At 40.6% G+C, this 24,040-nt stretch overlaps 2 protein-coding genes and 1 long non-coding RNA gene across 3 annotated transcripts; 1 reads left to right on the top strand and 2 right to left on the bottom strand.

Annotated features, from left to right (window-relative positions):
• Positions 1–33: 33 nt before the first annotated feature.
• Positions 34–1,288, top strand: LOC119652491 (mitotic checkpoint protein BUB3). Its single transcript, XM_038056673.1, has 2 exons — positions 34–353; positions 425–1,288. Exons 1-2 carry the CDS (start codon positions 159–161, stop codon positions 1,211–1,213), a joined length of 984 nt encoding a protein of 327 aa, XP_037912601.1. The 5' UTR covers positions 34–158; the 3' UTR covers positions 1,214–1,288.
• A 4,885-nt stretch (positions 1,289–6,173) lies between these two features.
• LOC119651202 lies at positions 6,174–23,019 on the bottom strand. The gene is made up of 4 exons (XR_005249435.1): positions 22,863–23,019; positions 22,057–22,134; positions 6,517–17,006; positions 6,174–6,456 (listed from the first exon to the last, which is right to left on the bottom strand). It is a non-coding gene; the product is annotated as an uncharacterized LOC119651202 (long non-coding RNA).
• On the bottom strand, positions 22,141–22,856 carry LOC119651201. The gene has a single exon (XM_038054643.1). It carries the CDS (start codon positions 22,733–22,735, stop codon positions 22,310–22,312), a length of 426 nt encoding a protein of 141 aa, XP_037910571.1. The 5' UTR covers positions 22,736–22,856; the 3' UTR covers positions 22,141–22,309.
• Positions 23,020–24,040: the final 1,021 nt, after the last annotated feature.

Here is a 24,040-nt window from a genome sequence, read left to right as displayed (position 1 = left end):
AAATAGATGTCGCTTCGGAATTTGAGGTGTCATATAATTTTCAAAACTGACATCTAACCTCACCTAACTGATTTTATATTTGCGTACTGCGCTTTTGTTGTTTCCCTGCATTTGTTAAAGCATTTTAGTAACTGGTGTTTACCGGGAGAGTTCCCAATATGGATAGAAAAACGGAAGTTCAGCTTTCCAATCCACCATCGGACGTTATATCTGCTGTGAAGTTTGGTCCTAATTCGAGTCAATTTTTGATTGCATCTTCATGGGACTGCAGCGTTCGCCTCTATGATGTTGTAAACAATTCAATGCGCCAGAAGTATATGCAGGATGCACCGATTTTGGATGTCGCATTCCAGGTAAAATTCAGTTCGATATATTCTCCGAATTTTGTTGGACTGGAGTTTAAAAATATACCCCAATTCCGCAGGATGCTGTCCACACTGTCAGTGGCGGAATGGACAATCAGTTGAAGTTGCACGATCTCAACACAAACGCCGAGAACACAATAGGATCTCACGACGAACCTGTGAGCTGCATTGAGTACGCCTCAAAGGTAAATGGCATTATTTCGGGTAGCTGGGACAAGACTGTTAGATTATGGGACGCTCGCGACAGACAATGCGTTGGCTCGTACGAACAGACCAACGGTAAAGTCTACTCCATGAGCGTAAACGAAGAGAAGTTGGTGGTTGCGACGTCAGATCGGAAAGTCCTAATTTGGGATCTAAGGAATATGGCACAGTATATGATGCGTCGGGAAAGCTCCCTCAAGTACCAGACACGCGCCATCCGAATCTTTCCGAACAAGGAAGGCTACGTAATGAGCTCAATCGAGGGACGTGTCGCTGTGGAATATTTCGATCAAGATCCCGAGGTTCAGAAGAAGAAATTCGCATTCAAATGCCACAGGAAGAAAGAGAACAACATGGAATACATTTACCCAGTGAATGCGATCAGCTTTCATAATATATACAATACTTTCGCGACTGGAGGCTCCGACGGTTACGTGAATATTTGGGATGGGTTCAATAAGAAACGTCTATGCCAATTCCACCACTACGACACGTCGATTGCGTCGCTTTCCTTCAGCAGCGATGGAAGTACACTCGCCATCGCCTGCTCATACCTAGATGAGTTTGAAAAACCTCCGCCGACACCCCACGATCCAACTATTTATGTTAGATACGTAAACGAACAAGAGACAAAGCCTAAATAAAAATGAGTCGCGAATTTAACATGTTATTTTAGCTTAACGTATTATCCGAAATATAGACTTAAATTTTAAATGAAATATGGAAACGTTTTATTGATTTTGTGATGATCCTTCAAATACAAAGCACAACCACAAGAATGTAAAAAAAAAACAAATTCCGATGAGAATTACGAACTAAATTTGGCCTAAACATCCAACTCGATGAGAAGCCACCACAAAATGCCGATCAAAACGATAACTTACTTGATGGGTAAGATGTTGCTTTGAGAGATTTTCGACTCCACCCGAGCAGTAAGTGAAGGATTTCGTTCTAGACGAATAGTCCCGCTACCAAACGGAGCAAAGACCAGAGAAGGGTAGTGGTTAGCAGATTGGAAACTGCTAATCCCAGGCCAGTTTGGCGTCTAAACGTCATCGAGTTGTTGCATGGACGGGATACTTTCAGGCTTCATGCCTTTTTAATAGCTCTGAGGCTGCATCCGCAACATAACAGCTTTCAGACCAATCAATGAAAGGATATGTGCGTTTTTATTGGAAGAAAAAGTTGCAGGAGAAAACCGCACAAACAACGACTGACGAGATATACAGATTGAATAAAAACTGAAGAACACATCAGCTTGCAGCCCAACGAAAAAAACAGCAGCAGAATTTCAGCAAAGTTTATCAGCCAATTAAAGAATACCGTCCAGGCAAGCTCCTTTGCATTGTGGCATATGATGGTCATGGTCGATGTCCTTCAAATAGTTAAAGCTAATTGTCGTCGATTTCTATGCCCGTTCCATGTCTGTATCACAGAAAACCTAAACACTGTCCGTTTTCCTACTGCAGGATGCGTCAGCCGTGAACCTTGAGTGGGTTTCCCAATATTGGCTTTCCCGGTTTAATGTGTATTTAACATCAGATCGTAGGCAAATACACTAAGCTACCGATAATTTGGCGGTAAGATACGCCCCGCGAGAGATTACTCATCAATACAATATAGTTTTAGAGCGCGACGGTCAACAATTGATGCGATTGAGATCCAAGCGGTGAAACTGCCTGGGGCAATTCTGTGAGCTGGTGCCACATGCTTGAGACATGCTACCTATTGCGGGTATTTGTTGACTATAGACGATGCCCAACTCTACGAAACCCGAGAAGGAGAGCGCAAAATGAAGGTCACATCGGGAGCGGCTAGGGATCTACCTTTGGCCCGAACCTTTGGGACGCCTGAAAGACTGAACATGAATTCTCCCTAGCTCTGAAGAAAACCGAAGTCATTGTCCTGACTAAAGAGAAGGTTTCGATACTCTATTCAGTTTGGTAAAACTGACCGATCTCCGCGGTGAAATACCTCAGCATCATAATAGCAGATTCGCAGCACCGGCTAGAATATTTGCAATTTGCCAGCTGATGCACAATGTCGGAGGTCCCTTATTCAGTAGGCGTCGCTTGCTGATGAGTGCGGTTTAGTCGATCCTTCTTTACGGCTCCGAAATATGAGCTGACTTTCTCAGAAGATATATCGCAAGTACAAAAACGAGGGGTTCTGAGTGTTGTGTCCGCCTATTGTCGTATTTTGGTCGCCCTCCATGCTCTCGAGAACGGCGAGAGAAATAAGGAACCCATCGCTTATGAAGAAAGAGCCCGTACTCTCTGGGCATGGCAGCGTTCTTGGGAAAATAATGGAGGGGAAGATGGGCCGCGCGTCTTATCAAACCCTTGCGGGCGGAGCTCAATCGAAAGCACAGTGAGTCCTTAAGGGTTTAACGTGGGCACCTGTCTGGAAGATTTAATCGCACGGTCTTCTTAAGACACGGATTGATTTTGTGACCACAATCAGAGCCCCGCTGTGACAAGCAACAACGGTACCAGCCTATACCAAGTGCATGGCTTAGCATTCATATTGGTGTTATGCGTGAGCATAACCAACACCCCCAGGAAGCTCCCACTATGGGGCCAACCGCAAACAAACGAGCTGTACTCAGATACAACGGGAGTTCACCCGAAGTATGAGAATTCAGGGACTATTCCGATCTCCATGGTACCAGTACCCTGGTGAGGTTTCGTGACAAAATTGGCACTTTAGATGAGTTCCCGTGCAGACTCGGGTCTGATCACCCTGATAAGGCCTGTGGAGCAATCGCCTACTGCATCACGGCCGGCAAGCCAACGTGAATATAGCGTCTTTCGGTGCCACCACTATTGAAGGTCTCCTCAGCCACTTGGTTTTGGTTTCTCCGACAGGGTTGCCGCCCCATCTTCCTCACCGCCACCTCTGAGCACCAATCGAAAGCGCAATGAGATTAACTATTACTTAACCCAGCATCTCATCGGACATGGGTATTTTCAATGTTATATACAACCAATCGGGAAATCACGGTTGCCTAACTGCATTTGTTGCAAAGATGTGGTGGATGATACTTGCTACACGTTTTTCTTCTGAAGAAGATGGGAGCGTCATCGCCTTTCGATGGAAGGATGTCACACCATAATTGAGCTCACGCTGCAGAACGAGGACACGTGGAGCCGAGTGGCACGTTACACTCAAGGCATTCTTAAGGGGAAAAATATGAAGATGTATAGGAAAGTTGCCAGGGTAGTTGAGGTTCCCTGAAACACGGGCTTTTGCTCCTATACTGAATATGCCTGGCCTAAGGTTATGTGTCAAACGAAAAAGAAACAACAAGTTTTTTATTATTTCAAACCCTCCAGATTTGTTTAGATTCATGGTTTATGACCTATCTGAGCAGAAGTTCACTACTTATGAAAATTGCCGAAAATAGGTCAATTCATTAGTTGAATCTGAAGAGGAGGCTTTACAAAATTCATGCTCTACTCGAAAAATGGGAAGAGGATAGAGAGTGATAGAAAGCTGTGGGGAATATTTTGAATAATAATAATAATACGGTAATTGCTGGTGACTTCAATGCTTGGGCCCGTGAGTGGGGTAGCAGAGAGACACTTGGTATGTTTTGGTGCGTCAGCAAGGACTACACCCACAGCGATCACCAGGCAATCTTCTTTGGGCTATGAGGGGAGTCACCGGGCAGAAGATCATCATGCCCGAAACCGAGAAAGATGTCGGGCTGGTCCGCTAAAGCTCTGGATGAGCAGACCTTCATAGAGGTGTGGTTAGACCAACCTAATAAAGCAGGCGTCTCTATGGAAAGAACTGCCCATGTGGCCCAATTCATAGCCAAAGCGTGTGACGCGTCCATGCCTAGGAATGCTCATTCCCCAGTAGAAGACGAAACTAAAGGCGGAATATTGAACTGGCCAGCCTTCGATCTGCCTTTCATTAAGCCAGGAGAGCGGTAGGAAAAATTGACCAAGGGTAAAAAGAGCATGCCTATAAGGAGGCCCGCAAAACCCTCAAGCTCGCTATTCAACGGAGCAAGGGGGAATGCTTCTAGGAGATCTGTTTAGAAGCGGACGTAAACCCGTGGGGGAGCGCCCGTATTCAAATTGGGAATCATATCATCACTTCTAAGCCTGCCATCAAATACTTGGGAGTGATGATAAACGGGAAACTTAGCTATAATAGGTGCAGTATGTTTATGACAAACCATCCACTGCAAGTGTGGCCCTGGCAAAGATCATGCCGAACGGCATACTTTCAGGTCGCTTATAGCTAGGGTAGTGAGTTCTATCCTGCTCTATGCAACTCCAGTTTGGGGAAAGGCATTGCAGGTTACATTTAACGATAACAAACTGAGTTCAATCTACAGAAGAACAGCCCTAAGGGTGTGCTCAGGACTGTCTTAGATGATGCAGCATTCGTCATCTCTGGAATGATGCCCATTGACATCTTGATAGATGACATGACGAATATATATAATGTGAAGTCTATCTCTCCTTTATCACAGACGAAGAACGCCGAAAGGGAGAGATCTCTAAATAGATGGCAAGAGCGTTGGGAACGCTCGGGAAAGGGTCGATGGACACAGAGGCTCATCCCTGCCATCAGGGATGGTTGGAGAGACGACACGATGAGATTAATTATAATCTTACTCAGTTCCTCACGGGGCATGGAGGATATCGCCAATACCTCTTCAGGTTTAAACTAGATACCTCACCCGATTGTCCAAACTTCGATGGAGTCTCAGAGGACCCAGAGCATGTATTTTTCCACTGTCCAAGGTTTGTGGAGGAAAGGAAGAACCTAGAGGAGCAGAGGTACTCGTACCCGAGAATCTGGTGTGAAGAATGTTAGCATGTCAGGAAGACTGGAACGACGGGAAACCAAATTTCCTTCTTTGCCTCGGCAAGACGCACAAGGATAAAACCTCCGTGCCTGTTCAAGTTCACAGACCTGGTGATTACCCCAAGCTTCCTTCTTCTGTACGTTAACTTGGTTTTTTTTCGGCCGACGGAGTTCCCGGTTCGTTAGAATCTTATGTTCAAGGGTAGGTAGCTAGGTATCAGTGGCCGCTCCAAGGAGCACAATTAGCGCGTTGGTGTGCCGTTTTGATGCCACAAACTTCTTGGACCATGACTGCTGTTATGGGAGCAGGGAGGCAGAGTCTAGCCGGCTCCGATCTTTAGAGCCAGCCCGTAGCATTCACGAAAGAAAGCAGCTCTCCCACCCTGCAGCTAGAAATCTGAAGTCCTCCTCAAAGAATGGTTTACCCAGTTTCCGTAGCCTGACTCTAGCTAGAGCTGGGAAATCGCAGAGAAAGTGCAAGAGGGTTTCCTTTCCTTCTCCGCAATGCAAATTGCAGGGTATGCCGTGCCTAGCGGCATGGTCTCCTATGGGCCGTGCAGACCCTATGTTCAAAGTTTCTGAGAAATACGCAAACCCAGACAATGTTGCATTTTATCAAATAACGTATCTTCCCGTAGATGGATGACCAAAATTCAGACACAGGCACCCAAAAACGACTCCGAGAAAGACAAACCTCCAAACCATACCTGAAATGCAATCACTCCAATCTCCAGAATAAATGAAAACACAGCGTTTATTGGAAAATAAAATACTTTATTTCATTCAAATATTTTCGTCATTCACACCTTTATTGCAAAAATCTAGAAGCTTCCGCAATCCCATGAACAATTGATTTCAGCAGACAACGAATTTACTTGATTTAGTTTTGAGTAACTCTGATGCACCCTCATCGATAATTTCCCTATCCTAACATTAATGGTACATTGTGTAAAAAAGAAAAGTATTCCGATATCAAAGTCAGCCTGCAGTTGAAGTATCCACTGCCGCTTCCAAAGAATTGAACGTGAGTTCCTAAGGTCTCTTCAATTATAAAAATTTGCTGAAAATTTAAAAAGTCGTTGTAATTAAGATTTTAAATATTGAAAAGTTGGGAACTCACAATTTTTTTAAATAATAATATGCCCGACAAAATCCTCATGGCGACCGAAGTCCAGGAGTCTTTTTGGTAAAGAACTGGAAATGTTATGTTGAGATCTAACCATGTTTATGTGAATCCCCGAAATGTTGCTTGCGTAGTTTAATGATACCTTAAGCTGATGATGTACCCCAGTGGCATAGAAAATGGTCTTCAAAATTAAGTCTTGGCAAGTCGAAAAGTTGAACTTATCAGGAAACAGCGTCTACTTCCATCCAACAAGTTTGGCTTCAGCAGAGTCAACAATTTGAATTCTTCACTCCAACTTGACTTTAACAGATCCAGCAGTTTAGATTCTCCATTTTAATAGATTTTCCTCAAAATTGCAGAGTTGAAAAAGTATCTTAGTGGAAAACAGGCGATCGAGTCCTTTCCGTTTTTAGCTCAATAGCATGATTGCCATTTAGTAAAGTAATGGCGTTCGTTGAAATCACCGTGGTAGTTAAAGGATGTTCTTGAAGGATCGGTGCAACACCAAAAAATACATCATTGAAGCCTCGTTGTTCGAATATCTACCATATGATCTGCAGCTGGAGTGATGTCGAAAGGAAAGTTTTGGGGAAAACGAACCTTCAACCAGTAGAATATCGAAGGAAGATTGAAAAATGTCCAGAAATGGACGAAATTGAAGTCCCCCTCAGTTGTGAATGCAATGTTTCTGGTTCAATTTGATGATACACAAAATCCTGGGTTCCATGTAATGTTGGAAATGAATTGTAGCTTCGAAGACCAGTGTCATTGTGATTAACTGCTTCAACTCGTGTCCTGGTGTCGGCGGTGAAAATGAACGCCTTATTCACCAAAGATGTAGCCCAATTGAGTCATCTAATATGGAAGTGTAAGGATATCGCTGTCGTCCTCTCTACGTATGCGAGCCAAGTTAATAGAACACCCTCAAACTTCGGAATAACAGAAAATTCTGGGCTCCTCAAGCAAATCTAGCCTCCAATTGAAAAGGGGTACAAGCGCCGTCGCCAATCCTAGAAACTGACTACAAAGAAAAACCTTTTCCGATGATCCAGAGAAATCCCACGCCGCCGTCAACACTTTGAAGAAGGTCCCACGCCGCCGTCAACACTTAAAGAAGATCCCACGCCGCCGTCAACACTTTAAAAAAGATCCCACGCCGCCGTCAACACTTTAAAAAAGATCCCACGCCGCCGTCAACACTTTAAAGAAGATCCCACGCCGCCGTCAACACTTTAAAGAAGATCCCACGCCGCCGTAATTCTTTGAAGAAGTCCCACGCCGCCGTCAACTCTATGAAGAGGTCCCACGCCGCCGTCGACTCTTTGAAGAGGTCCCACGCCGCCGTCGACTCTTTGAAGAGGTCCCACGCCGCCGTCGACTCTTTGAAGAGGTCCCACGCCGCAGCAAAATTTTTAAGGAAATCCCACGCCGCCGTCAATTCTTTAAGGAGTCCCACGCCGCCGTCAATTCTTTAAGGAGTCCCACGCCGCCGTCAATTCTTTAAGGAAATCCCACGCCGCCGTCAAGTCTTTAAGGAGTCCCACGCCGCCGTCAATTCTTTAAGGATATCCCACGCCGCCGTCAATTCTTTAAGGAAATCCCACGCCGCCGTCAATTCTTTAAGGAAATCCCACGCCGCCGTCAATTCTTTAAAGAAGTCCCACGATGTTGTCAAATTTATCAGGGATCCCACGCCGCCGTCCCAACTAATCCCACGTTGCTGCCGATGCAGTTTCGGACCGTAAGTAGCACTAATAATCCCTCGCCACCCAATGGAAAACTCACCAGACACCTCAAGCAAGATAGCAACTGGGAGCTGGGAGATTCTGCCAGGTCGAATTCAGGCGCAACTCAAGACTGCATCCTTTCATGAAAAGGCGAATTCACAGTAAGTGATTGGCACGAGCTCTCCAGAGATGAAAAGTGAGAAATTGAGGATGGCCATTCTAGATGAGTAATCGGCATCCGTTACTGGGTTAGGAACATTTTCAAACGTCCTAAATATGACGAAACGCTTTCACAGCGTCTTATATGAGTATATATCAGCAAAAGTAGTTGAGCCTCACGAAGATATCTCAGCATAAGCAGACATTTGAAACGTGAATATGCTGATGGAGAGCCAAGTTTAGTTTGCGAATAGCAATTGGGTGGTTTCCCAGCGTCATAACTTTACGGCCGATAGTTGATTGTTGCATTGATAATTTCTCGTTGTATATTTCCCACGATGTTCGAAATAACTTATTTACTATAGCGTCAGAACAGCTTCCCATAATGGCTTACAGATATAGGTTAACACCCAAGCGATTGAAGGCTCGTAGAGACAACAGGATACGACATCAGTTTACTCGACATAAATTGCTGATAAACACATTTCCTTCCGCCTCAGTTGGGTCCCCAATTAGATAACACGCCACAGCATGGAAGAAATGAGACCAGCAGACCAGAAACTCCTTGTCGTATATCTCGCCAAACTCTCAGTAGAATTCTCGTGAATAATGGAGGATGTCAAGAAGATGAAAAATCGACTCGTTCGCCCAGAAACATAAAAAAGACCGCTTCCTAGCCTGCTACAATTTGGATCTTAAAGATAACACCGCTTCACTTAGACCCTGCTGCTCATCCCCGAATGTACTGATAAAAAAATCTCCACAAGATTGTTGTATACCACTTCCCCAGGACTGCCAAGATTAGGCTGGATTGTGTTAGGAAAATACTCTGAAACAAAACGAAAACACCTTTGTTTTTCGAAAGTGATATGCGTTTACCCAACTCTCGTTCGATATTTCGCGCTTCTGGCGTTCTCGATTCCTTGTGCAATAGTGGCAGATTGGACTAATATGTGTAAAGATGTGGAAGGAGGTTTCAATGTATAAAATTCTGCAGAGGTCGTAAGTGGAGTAATAGAGGCTGAGTCGACTAGGATTAAAGTTCAACTATCCCCGATGAATTTTTCACTGAATTTCACTTTTAGTACGTGTGACCGCCGATGCTTCATTTCCAAAAATAAGAAACTTTCAAATGGTGTCCTGGAAGTACATGTTAAGATTCCAAGATATGGCATTCTCTGCCTACCGCAGTGTTTTAGATGAACGCAATTCGGCGTCCTTAGCACCAGGTATGTGTAGCTCATTGCTCAGCATCATACAATTTGCGGAAAGATACTGTTTGATGCCTAGAAAAGATTGTTAGTTCAAGAATACGCATTTTCCTCCTACCGGGAGCTGTCTGGTGGCAGGCAAGTTGCTTAAACCTCCACTTGTAAGAGCTCGAATTTGCATTGCGAATGAAGCGAACGGATTCCCGGTGGATGGTGAAACTCTTGCTGTCATCTAGTGCACACGTACACAAAGTCTCTCGTTCAGGATTTAAAAACTGACTGGAATATATAAAACAACGTTGCTATTCGGAGGAAGTCATTCTTTACCGATGTGTTCAAGATTGTGTAATTTGCAGAAACCGATTGTTGATAGTGAAGGTCATCATCCCTTTGATAAATAAGTAAATTGTGGTCATGGGGAAATGCAATTTAGTTGACTGCAGGCTCGGGCTGCAGATGTCATCATGTTTTCAGGTAGCTTTGAGATTAAATCCTACTGAAAGAACAAAAATCTCTTCGTCTAACGTCGCAATTTGAAAGTTTACCGAGTGCCGTTCTTCGGGGCATCAGCAAGTATTGAATATATGATTATCGTCTTCATGCAGTAAGGATGTTGGCAGAATCATGTGCAGACTCTCAAGACATCAGGCTCGCTGATGACGCAACATTATAACATACTGAAATATGCAAACGATCGTGTTCTAAAGGTGAATGCGCAAAGTTTACCGACTCTTTGGATTAAGTTTGTTTAGTACAGGTTGGTCTCTCTTCCTATCGATAGTTGCTTCTAAATGCTGCATATTCCGATCAGATAATTCTTCTAGTGAAACGTCGACGCTTGTAATTCTGGTTTTCCTATCACTGCAAAATATGATTGTTCTTCGTATGCCACGTATAGAAAGTTACCGGTTTTTATCCCCTGAATAAATTGACTAACACCCTCTCTTCTCTTCTGCCTTACTGAAGTTGAGGAATTTGTGGGCCTATTTTTGTGATTTTTGTTCAAAACGCATTCTTAATATGCTGGAAAATACAAAAGCAATTCGTTTCGTCGGTTAAACCTAAAACTTTACCACTGCTAGCAGCAGAGTTGGCTCGATCTTGCAGGGTTTCGTTTTAACTGATTCTGATTTTCAATTTGTAGAGGTCGGGGATGATTATTGTAGAATTTCTGAAGGGCAGGAAACTAGAACTTTGCACATCACTTGCAGTTTACATCCTTTTTCAAGACCGCACACACTATACAACGCACGCACTGCGCCATTGAGATGAGACTATTCGATCGAAAGCGGCTAACTCAAAATAAGATTGATTTCTTCCGGTTCCTCGACTGATTCGACATATACACCCTTCACCCGGGTTAGGAATTAGAACTCTGCGAAATTTTCAAATTTAAGATGCGAACTTATGTAAGAGCTTATACTAATTGATTTTTCCCATATTGCTTAGGTCGCCAGGCACACTCCGCTGTGGCGTTCATTATGCGGGATTACGCAACGACAAGACGGATAGGCGATTCAAATGGCGCTCAATTTACGAGATTTTGTAGTAAACGGCCAAAACGTGTACGAACTCGCTTCCTACTTAACTAGCACTTTGCCGGCTATTTGCGTGAACGGGAGAATGCTCAAGATCAACTGCACAACATACTAATAGGGCGACAAACCTCCGCACTGCACTCAATAGGGTGGGCGGGCGGGCGAAATAAATAGCGCTTACGCCGTACATAACTGCAAGATATAAAAACAAATCGCAACGAACGAAAAGCTAATAAACTTTACCGGAACCTTTTCCTTTTCGCATCGAGCACTCCATCGATTAAGCAAGCTTGCCTGTGACAAGGCATTGGCACGCACCACAGCACATAGAATAGCAAATTTAGCCGATAATATATAGCGGGAACGCACGATCTTGAGAGAGACAGGCCCATCCATATTTTCGTCCTGCGCTAGACAGTCACACACCAAGGATGTATTCAATGCACAATAGCTCGCAGATTCTCGGAATTTATTGAGGAAGACTAAACAGGTTGAAGCAGCACATACGCACACACACTTCACTTGTATTCAGAATGTTGCTCGAGAATCCTTTTTAATAGACTAGTTGTGTGATGAGAAGACGACTTCAAGAGGTTGATGGAAAACTTGTAGATGTTGAGAAAATTATTTCGCCCCAACGTGTGATTATGGTTGATTACGGCAAGTAGAATTCCGTCGATAGTGGTATCGTTGTTGAAACTTATGTTGAAGTTTGATTCATAATATAAATCGCATTTTCTTCGAGATGCTACTTTTTGGTACATAGTTATGGCAAAAGGTATTTAAATTTTTTTAAGTGGCTTAAACTATACAGTGGAAGTAAGTAAATGGTTTTGTCTTGGTATACACAAAATCAATCTACATGCCAAAAGCTGGCTCACGAGAAGCTTAACTACATAAAAAATATGTAACGGATCTGTTTTGATAAACACGTTACTAACAATTATAGATATGCATACACAGAGATAAAATCATTTCGAAAATATACCTTACGAAAGACAGAGGATCGTGTGTGTGTGTTGTTGGTCACTTTCACGGGCAGTTTTTTCCCCCGATTTTGTTGTTAAAACTTTCATCATTTCATTTGTGCCAGACATAAAATCTCATTCAAATCTCAAGGATTCGTGTTACAATTATGATAGGAATCACAAGTTTCCAGTTTGGTACTATATATAGTAAAAGTAAGAACAGATTCTACCTACTAAATACATTGTAGAAAAATTCGTGAAGGAAAATCGAAAGTATTTAAGAAATAACAAAATTGAATATAAAAAATCACATTGAGAACCTGCACTTTGTAATGGGAAGCAGCTTGGTAATAAAATATAGAAAATGTTGTATCGCAAATATAAAGAAAAATGAAAAAAATCAACAAAAATACTAATTGGAAAAGAAAAAAACTTACTACAACGCTTCGTGGCTGGAAAATTAGTTTTTAGATTACTTTCTAAAGATTTTCATGTGGTTCTATGTACAATAGGCGAGATAATATAAAATTGGAATTTTCAAAAAAAATATTTGGTTAACATTCTGAGATATACAATAAGTGAATAGTTACATGTAATCCAGATGTAAATATAAGAGTAATTGTCGCACAAAACAGCTTCAGTGCTGGGAACATGTACATGAAATATTTGAAGTAGTACTTATTGCAGATTAAATCCATTTGATTCTAGAAAAGATACTACAAAATAATTTCGTTCTAGGGAGGGTAAAGCGTTTTCGAGATTAAATTTTTAGATACATATTTTGTTTTTGGTTTTCTCTTTTATGGAATCAATACTGTGCTGTAGAGTAAAAATACATTAGTTTGGTCAAACATACCAAAAAGTTAACGAGGAAGCGAATTAACATATATCCTAGGGAATATACTTATGCTTGAAAGATATCTAGTTGACATGCTGTTTGTTTTCGCTATATAAGATACTTTTCCAAGAGTACACATACAAGTGGTTAAAGAAATATCACTTCTACAAAATACTTTCGTTGTAAATAGCAGCGTTATATATAAGTTATGATACATGTTGAACGAGAGGCACGGCCGAGCGAGCCCTCTTACAAAAAAAATCCCACAACATAGGGAGAGCATGGCTTCTGCGTTTCGATAAAAGCGAACAATTAACAATCGAATGAGGTACATATTGTTCTGAAATTAATGTTCAAAAGCATTTACTCACATCAATATCGCAAAACGGAAAATTGTGAAATCGTGTATATCACAGTTGAGTATTGGAAACGGTAATCTTAACTCTCTTTAGCAGAGAAACTGGATATGGAACTAAAAAAACGGAAGCATCGTGAAGAATGCTTTGACAATAAAATCCATACATGATAATCAAATATTAAAAACGAAAATCATTGCAAAATCTTGCAAATGTTTACACAAATCATCGCATCACTACTGGCTGAATATTATTTCCATTATAATCGCCTCAGCTATTAAATAAAATGAAAATCATATGCGAAGTTATGCATGAAAAATGTACAGTACATACAATAATACAAAACAAGTTCGGTTAAAGGTAACTCTAGAGAAGAATAAAATGTATAATGGGGGCCTTACATACAAACTCTTACACCATAAGTTTTTCATGACATCTGGACAGATCTATGAGATATTATCACATTTGTTTTGAAATTTGGCAATTTCCAGTCAGGCAAAAGCTCTTAGCAACGAAACATTTGTCAATTATTCCATGTGATTTGGACCAAGTTCATCTTGGATTGTGTTAATTAAAGCTGTAAATTCTCCATTATATAATTTAGTTATCAGAAATGTAATAATGTTGAGAGAAATCAACAGGATTTTGAAGGAAAAAAATATGAAAACAGCTGCTCCCCAATGCAGATGAGATTGATCGAAAAATGAACAATTTTATAAATGGGAATAACATGAAAAGTATCCAGAAAATAATATTGAATATAAAAAATCATTTGTAAGGGCTAGAGATTAGTACACAAGAGTGATTTCTAAAAAATAAGACTATTCAACTATCCGAACATTAAAATAGAAAACGTACATACATGATTATATCCAAATCGGTATTTAAACAAACTCTTGAAGTAGCAGGTTAAAGAGTTACATATGAATAGAACCTTGCGGGTGACGGGTATTAGTTCGAATTACAGTGCAATTTCCATCTATTTCTTGTCCCTCGCCTTTGGTTTCTACACAAAACGCACATCATATCTGGTTACATAATAGGTGTATATAAAAATGCTAAGCAATTTCTCCTTGACGATTTGTAAAATATGCAGGCTCTTACACAGAAAACGTACCCCAAATATATATATATAATAATTCGCCATGTTAATGATTATATAAAAACTATATATGAATAAACATTTGCAAAAGAAAACAGTTAACTATTTGTACTTATCAAATTCGCTAGCGACCACCATTCAGTCAAATCTGGTTTTCTACGTTCATTTCTTGTGGTTATAACTTCGGTTCCCCAACAACCAACATTTGGTTAAGATAATTTTCCAATCAAAAGAGCGCGTCTAGTGGCAATTCTGCACGCGCTGAACTTCAAAAAGCTAAACACACACGGTTTGTCATACACATGTAAAGAAATATTACAAAAATAGACAATGGAGAGAGAGAGAAAAATAAATGGCTAAAATTCATGGTGAGAGAAAAGAACTTGGCGTTATGATTTTGAGGAAAATATAGATGGTAAGGCGTTTTTTTTTTAATATAAAAAAAAAATAATTAAATAGCTTCAGATCCACCCCGAGACAAAACTTGTGTTACTATAATAGAATTCATAAAAATAACGATTATGTAAATTCAAAGAGAGCAAAAAAGATGTGACTTACTGTTACCAAATAAACCACCGGATTGTAATGAATCTTTTGTGTTCTGAGTGCAACATACAGACGACTATTTATCGGTCTAGTATTGGCAGATAGTAGTAAAAGCATATGCATTGTGATTAAGTTGGGATAGACTTTCTATTTTTTTGTTCTCCATCTCCTGACGGATTCACTTCCTTTCCGTTCCGATTATCATTCTAGATTTTCAAAGCAAATTCAGGCACTACGAAGTCTTGCAAAAACAAAAATAATGGTTAGCAAACAATGCGGAGCCCTAGTCTGCTGCCTTGCGGAATTATATCCACATCTCGTACAGAGACTAGGGACGCCAGGATGGAATCGCAACATATTTTTTAGCCAACTTGATTTTTTTTTTGATTTGTTTCAAAATTTTAAAAGATAAAAACTTACTAAACACTATCCAACTAATATTAGGAAAATTCACCATGGACCATTTCGCACACGCAATAGATGAATATATGACTGTGTTTACAACATATCAGGCTCAAAATGTTACAAAGTGCGCTCGGCATAACGCGCTCTAAAATCGTACGTACAAATGCTAAACCTATACAAATATTCAATGTTAGGGGAAAAAGTTTTAAACGGTAAAGAAAATTACGATTGCTCGACAAATTCTTCGACTTTTCATTTCGCTTATAAATCATCTGTTGAACCATCGACAGGTTAATATATAAAATCTTTGGTTATTTTGTTTTTTATTTTGCTGATTGTGATGAAATTTTGTGATGCGCACGGGTAAATAAGAACCCCAACCTTTTGCCCAATAAAAAATCTATGGAAAAACAAAATTCTTTTAGATATGAACACCACAAGGGTATGACTCTACAAAAGAGCTTCAGATACGAAGCAAATCAAGTACCCTTGTGGCCATAAAGAATGTGTATAAAAAGCAATATTCAAGTTGGAACATATACATACTGTGTGTCAACTATTTTCATACTGCCAAAAGGAACATCCAAGTCATATAGAAATATACTCTTTTTGTCTAAAGCAACCACATACCTTAGGCGCACACAAATATAGTTTTATAGCTAGAAACAAATATTGCGATCGATCTTTGCAAATATTACAGATATTAGATGGTGTATAATAAGGTATTATCATGCATAACAGGTACGATATCTGCCTGCAAACAGGTTTTGTTTAGTTGAAACAGTATATACCATACGAATGAATCAATTAAAATGAAACCAAGCTGGGTAGAATTATTTATACACGGTTAACAACCCATTGTTCCTCTGTTGCGCGCCAATCGCTACTCTTCATATACAATTGCATTATTTACTCTTTCTCTCTAGAGAGGATCTCATTCAATCATGATATTCTCTGGAAAAATTAATTTATAAATTTGCGAAAAAGACAAATGGTTAATAAGATGTTAGAGATGTTTCTTGCCCGTCTGCGTCCAAGACCGAGCTAAGAAACAATACTTGCGAATTACAGGCAACACTGCAAATAGAATGCATTTGTTACGGGTATACCTCGAGATTCCTATCACGTTCTAACCACACACAACCCCAGTATAAAACTTAATACTCTACACACAAGTCGCACACGATGCGGCAGACATGTAATACAAGGATCACCTAATAGTATTATCTCTGAAAGAATTCCAAGGTTAGCAGAAAAAACCTAATCGAGACCTTAAATACCACAGAGTGTAAATTAAGGGTGAATAATTTTGTGCATCAAGTTATTCCCGAAATTATTCTAGAAATCAGTGTTGATGAATTAATATCGTTGATTAGAATTTGTTGCCGAAGCAGTCGTTGCAGACGTTCTTGTTCTGTTTGTTGCTGATGATAGCGATGATGATGTAGATCATATCGAAGTGGATTGCGACGATTATGATGATATTGTTGCTGCTGAACAATGTTCATGGTTGACGGCGAAATCATACACACTAAATATAAAATTATTGAAAGTAATATTCGACGACCTGTTTTTAACACGACGATGTAGTTCCCTCTGACAGTGTCGGGAAGAATTGACAAAATAATCGTCAACTGAAAAAAATATATACGGCACATATTGTAAAAAAATGAAACTAAAAAGAATACGAGGGAATCGGGTTTTGATTATTGAAAAAGATTCTCTGATTTCGAAGCGTCGACAATTTGATAGTTTCGAGGACGGAGGACGACGGATATTTGAGTCTGCTTAAGTCTGGGGACGGAAAAAATTAACAACGTACTGAGCTGACTGCGATCTGAAATTATACAAAGTTTTTCGACGATCCTAAATCAAATTTACTCAAATGCGAGTGGATTAGCCCAAAAGTTGCATATCCTCAAGGAATAATTTATTAATAGTATAGTAGTACCAATAGCTCAAAATAAATAAATCGCTGTTTTTATTCGTGACTGCTGAAATCACATTTCCTCGAAATTTCTTAAAGCAATTTCAACCTTTTTTGTTCAACGAATGCGGGAGTTCAATATTTTTTAATTTCTTAACGAATCAAAACGAGTAACCAAGGGTGGCCCCATGAAAGCAACAGAGCCCCAGTTCCCATGGAAAGAACAAATTCTTTGCAAAGATAATTGTTACATGCCAGTACCCCTCTTGATTGAAGTTCCGAGAAATCATTCTAAACCAAATCGCACTACAAACCGGCTCCATGGGCAACATAGTATTACGAAAAAAGGGATAACGTGATGGAAGAGTTTGTGAGACCCGATGGTCTGAAAGGACTGAGGTAGACAACACCAAGCCTCCACCGTTGCTGTGCACATTTTGTTCGCACAGCCAAAAACCGCATCTATACATTCATTATGACTGCTGACCACGTGACCTTAATGTCTATATGCACCCCAATCGCATATAGAACTAACGATACCGGGTAGGGACATGTACAAGACAGACAAGCAACAGTTCTATCAACCAACCCTTAAACGAATTTCCTGTTTTACATACTACGGCAGTGGTTATAATTTAATATCTGAAGAAGATATGAGATAAACGTTTCATATTAAATGCTATTTGAAAGGATTGCGTGGGAGAACTAGACAACGTGACCACGTGATCTATCAGACCAATTGCACTGACCGTCTATACTCCCGTTGACAAAAGTTTGATATAACTGAAACAAGCAAGGATTTGGGTTCGGCTGCTGCTGTCAAAATGTTGAAATCTATCCCCCGAACGACAGGAAGATGGAAAGGAGGATGATCTTGGGTTACAAACGCCAATCTGAGACCAGTGGATGCTTGGCATTCATATCAATGAACGTACTATCGCTGAACAAAATGCACAACCCCACGAGTTGAAAAAAGTCCTGCCTCTCCCGCAATTCGGAGGATGTTACCATAGCTTTAACCAAGACCTTCTAAGCAAACCCTATGAACACGTCAAAAGTACACTTTGGGAAAGCCTCTCAGATCGAATCTATGGACACCGGTCAATCACCTATGAGGCAAGGGGAAACTTAAAAGAAGTAACTACGCAAAGCACCCACTCCGTGATTAGACCCAAACGTAAGAGCTCGTAGAAACACTGAGGACCGGCACTAGGCAAAAAAGCGTTGTCTAAAAAGTTAGTATAACCTGATGATTCCATTATAGACGCAAGAGGAAGGATCTGATTATCAACCAAGTTGCACAGCAAGGTTCCACGTCTGGGATAAGTTGCTGCTCTTTACTCATGATTTGCAACTTTATTATGGTAAAGCATAACACACTCTATCAAGACCTTACAACTTAATGATGTTGTATAGCTAATGGCAAACGAATTGGAACTTTAGCGGCCTGTATGTGACCGCCTATCATTGACGACCAGTATTTGCTACCAATTCATTATTCTTATCTGCCTCATATTTAAAGAAAACCCACTAAATTGTTTGGAGACGGTCCCTTTGGGGTGCGAATTATTCCAGAAGATGCGATGGAATTGAAAATTGTTCCCCAAACTTGGGCTGCCTCAGAGCCGACGCACACGGAGCACGATAAAACTTATCCGTTCTTTGCAATATGGACCTTCGCCGCTTTTGTTTAGCGGCAATGTGCATTGATACACAAGGTCCTACTAAAAAAGAAAGATGCAAAACTCAGCACTAAATATCATTCAAGATTTGTTAGTCTCTAGAGTAAATTCCGAGCACGTAAATAGTTCTATGGCAACGACGAAAGAAATTTGCAAATAACCGAATAGAGGTATGCAATAGTCTTCGGCACAGAGGTTGAAGCCCCGAAACAATTTTGTCAAAGTCCACCTCGTTTGTTTACTTGATATGTTCACTATTTTTAAGGGACATCCAATTTCCTTGATATTGTTATTTCCTCCCCATATTATTTCCAACTATGCTCCAATTTCGCCATCATCATTGTGTAAGTGATAGGCTCTTAGAGCAGCTAGGCAAGCACAAAGCGAACGCAAACTTCCATAACGACTGGAATTCAAACCAGAAACAAAAGAATCGAGAAGTTGAAGTTTAATGGTCGCGCTATTTCCATCGTCTAGTGACTTGCATTGTTGCAATTCCACCAATAAAGCTCAAAAAAGTTGAATGCAATATTCTTGTGTCTTTGAATTAGCACAATCAGTATAACAAAGCAAATTGCATGGCTGCATGCAGTCTCGTCACAGTAACAATTTCGACTCTAAGCTTGTGGATCTTGCATTTCTCAAACAAATTGGACTTTTGACCAAGCAAATGTATGCATATGGGCATCAGCCATCAAACGTCCACCTTCGGTTTATCAATTTTTCGAACTTTTCGTCGGGTCATCAAATCATTTTCTGTGAAAATATGCGCTTTTCTGAAATTTCTTAATGAGATTAAACTCAAAACAAAAAATAACATCCACTGATGACCAGAAAGAGGAAATTTTTTACCATAACCCCCAACCATTTGAGCTTTTATTTTTCCCTGCTTTCCACTATTTCATCGTCGAGAAAAATCGAATGAATAATTCGTTGGGACATTTGTTGTGTTGTAAAATTCGCCAGTGAATGAATCCAAGCGTTTGAAAACCGTAAGAGGAATCAATTTGTAGATTTGTTTCAAATACCTCAGGACCACAGCCTGACTTGCACATAGGCTTGTTTCCAAGGGTGTTAACACACTTCATTTCATGGTGAGATAGGAATCAATGTTTAAGATACCTATAGTGTGATATTAACCTAACTTGATTTAGATCTTGATTTGATCTTAATAATAATAATCGTTGGCGCAACAATCCATATTGGATCAGGGCCTTGAAGTGTGTTAGAGCACTTCATTTAGGACCGTAACCGTACAATACAGGTTTACAGTACCCTGTCGGAGGCAATTTGGTCAGCATTGCGCTTTGATCTTAATCGACTGAAATCAAACTGCAGACCATTGAAATATTGAGGTCTGATCAACGACTTTAAGCTCAGAAGCCTAGTTCGCTAACTACCCCATCCGAAGATTTCCTTAACGCAACCTGCGTAATCAGGGCAAATGAACGACCAAACTTCAATCTGTTTAAGAAATTCAGAGCAAATGAAAGTCACCTCACGAATGGAATTGATAGCTCGGAGAGCAGGAACTCACCCTCCATTGAATGTACTAAAATACATTCTTGGAGATAAGTAGTAAATCATTCATTGATCATACTTGAATAACTCATTTGCCAAAAAATGAATTCAACAAACTACATTTTGCACCCTTAAATAAATTGCAAAATTCTCAATGGAAATTCTACTCACTCATGTTGAAGTTTCCTAAACGGAAAATTCCCCGCTACGACTGCTTGCGAAAGAAATGTCCCTTTGCCCCCATGTTACGACTACTTGGTTGCACTTGTGGCGAAACTCGATAAATTCAGCTCCTCCAACTGCTTTTACGGAGACTCTTCAAATGACTAACGCTGCCGAGATATCTTCTTGTTGCATAAATTGCAAAATTTGGCCGAAGTAGCCAAGTCTATCTACTGAACAATAAAACTGGGTCAAGTAGGTTTACGTACCATCAAATTCCAACTCTTTGAAGTCACGATTTCTTTTTTCACCAAAGCCGTTATGTTGAAATCTTCTGTGATGGAAACGTAATTCGTTATGAATAGAAGGTGCCTACCTCGATCCATATGTTCATATCACGTAAGATACTCTTTGAGCAGCTCAGACGCAGTTACCGGATGCGGTTACACCACTCAGTCGTCTACGATGTTACGAGAAACGCCAAGTAACTGCTGGTCGTTTCGCTCTGCTAGGCACCTTGAATACAGAATTCGCAAGATGTTTAGATATGCGCATGCGTTGCGCACCCCTCCCATGGGCTCTTTCCTCCATGCAAACTATTAGACAATGGAAACATCTAGTAGGAAAAGACTCACTATTCCGCCGCTGCACCGTCGACCGCACGATTTCCGTCGCAGACAAGCTCATTGGGCATTCTACAGTTGCTAACATTCCGTCTCAACTCCAGACTGATGATGGGGACACTATATGCGTCACTGAAACTAAACTCATTAATTTTGCCCTAACATTTCCTACTGGAGGCAATAGTTATCATACAAAGCAGACTCAAAATTCCTTAGGTATAAAATATTTTTTAAAGTGCAAATTGTCGAGACTTCCAAACAAGAATCTTTTTCAATTGTAAACGACAATAAGAAAAAACAATTGATTTGGTTTTTGTAATTTCAAAACTTGCAATATATTTAACGACTTTTTCTTGTCTTCTTAACTATACATCCACGATTCAATATGAATCAAAATATTGCTCTCATTTACGTGCTAATCTGTTGCGAAATGAATTTGCACTCTATGCGTACCAAAATATTTAAAATTGGATCAAACAACAAATATGCGTCGTCCATAGCACGTACTTTCGAATTTTCAAACAAGTTACCTCATTACACAATCTACCACAACCCGACTCGCCCAAGTGACTGGGCATGCGATGACTCACGATCTGGGTCATTCGATTTCCGCATCGACCGCTGCACATCTGCTATGGACGCCATATTTGTTGCCTGATTTCTAAAAATTCTTTGTTTTGCTAAAAACCAAATTTATGTATGGAAATATAATGTAAAAAGTTTTCTACTTATTGTGATTTTCGGTAAATGAACAAAAATGGAAACGAACATTCAACTGACGACACCGCCAAGCCACATGCCCGGTCCGGTCGAGAAACGTGTGCATCATTCTTCACATTTTTTGGTACTGTAAATGAAAAACTCTCATAATATAACAATATCACAGAGCGGGTATTTAAAAGTTATTAAATTGTTAAGACTACAACGCCTCAAACGGGGCCCTAATTCTAACTATGCGGTACTCTCGCTCAAGTACCGTTGCTTCGGGACAGTCCCTACTCTAGCTACTCCGCGGATACGCCTCAACTCAGGTCATCGTCGCTGCGCTTATTGCTACCACTTAAACTATTGAAAAAATCGTCTAATCCACTGAGCTCGCACTTCCAGTAGCTCTCGATTTGCCTGCGTTGCTTCTCCATATCATCGTCGTCACTATACAGTGACGCACCGCACTCACTATCGTACGTGGGCGTAGTTAGTTGATTCGCGATCCGATTGCCATCTTTGCACAATAATTTCGATTGCAACTCGGACCAGCGCAAGGCCCGTTCATTTTGCTTACGACGCAATTCAGCCTCTGCCCGGCTCAAGGCCGTAGTCAAGATGGCGGCCACGCGCAGATCACCGCCACGTTTACGCCTCATGGCGACTTTCTTAATACGGAAATTACGAACCCAATCGCACAAGGACTTGGGCGTATCTCGGCTTTGCTCCAGAACGGATGCCATATTGAATTTTCTTTCAGGAAAAACACTTTTGAGCCGCAACTTTTATCCAAAACTAATTCTATATCGCCTCTAAAGACTTTCTAACGGTCTTTTAACTTTTCTTGAGAATTTCCTCAGCAACACACACCTGCTATTATAATTATTGCACAGCAGCACTGTTATCCGCAACAACTTGAACTTTTCTTGACTTCAGCTCTAATTATAGCAGCACTACCAAAGATGCGAGGCGGACTGGACGCCACCAGAACGAAGACACTTTCACGACTGGTTACTGAGCGAGCGTTTCTCCGACTTTTATATCATTATCCCCACCCCTTCTGTGTACTGATACGCGGCACACAGGCAAGTAGAGCTGGACGATTTCACAATTTTCTCACCCCAATGGAAAATCTACCCGGTGACCTTCTCATCCCCTTACCATTGCTTCCATCAGCTGTGGGAAAATCCTCCCCTATTGAATTTCTTCCCTTGATTTTCAACAGACAAAGTCAGAAATAAAACGCATGAAAACGAAATGGGTGTTGTACGGCGCAGCCGTTTCCCTGGCCGCGTTCTCCCATCTTCAATGGATTCTACTCAACCAAACCTGACCTGGCTTTCTCAGCCCCTTGGTTTCTTGGCATCACGAAGTTTCCTGAAAATTTCCAGTTTTCTTTGTATTTTCCAAAACTTGAATTTTATTCAATGCCATGTTTTATTTGCCTTAAATCGTCTCTACCCATCTCTCTCCCGTGAAATATTTGCGCATTGTTCAATATTTACAGAAATATGGCTTCTATGACTGCATCGGGAAAACAAGATAAAACCAACCAAAAATAGGGTAGAATTATCATGGAAACTTCATGAAAATCATGAGAGCCTACAGAGATCCATCTACGTGAGCAAACACTTATAGATAATGTCATCTACGTAAATGCGATTATCCAGGGTAGCTCCAGATAACGTCACAAAGGTTTTTTCTCGAATGAGTCACGGAATACACTCAGAACGTGTTTCTCCACATTATGCAAGTGTAAACGATCCATTATTCTTGCCTCCTCGCACGCTTAAGCTATGTTATTAAGATTTTGCACATTGCAGAGAATTTAGTCATATTAGCGATAGCTATTTTTACAGATTATCTTGCACTTACATACGTGTTACGTTCATATGCACTAACAAATTAATTCTTCTGTCCTGTCTTCAGTAGAAAACAATGCAGTTATCCTTTGATCCTTTATTCAATACCTTTTAGAACAATATGAATAAAGCGTAGGACGAAACATGGAATGGTACCCACGATGGAGCATAAAACCTTGGAAACGC

The sequence above is a fragment of the Hermetia illucens genome, chromosome 3 (genome assembly GCF_905115235.1).
Source record: "Hermetia illucens chromosome 3, iHerIll2.2.curated.20191125, whole genome shotgun sequence".
Taxonomy (NCBI): Eukaryota; Metazoa; Arthropoda; class Insecta; order Diptera; family Stratiomyidae; genus Hermetia; species Hermetia illucens.
The sequence above is the reverse complement of the archived record's forward strand: the minus strand, read 5'-3'. Positions and strand labels throughout refer to the sequence as shown.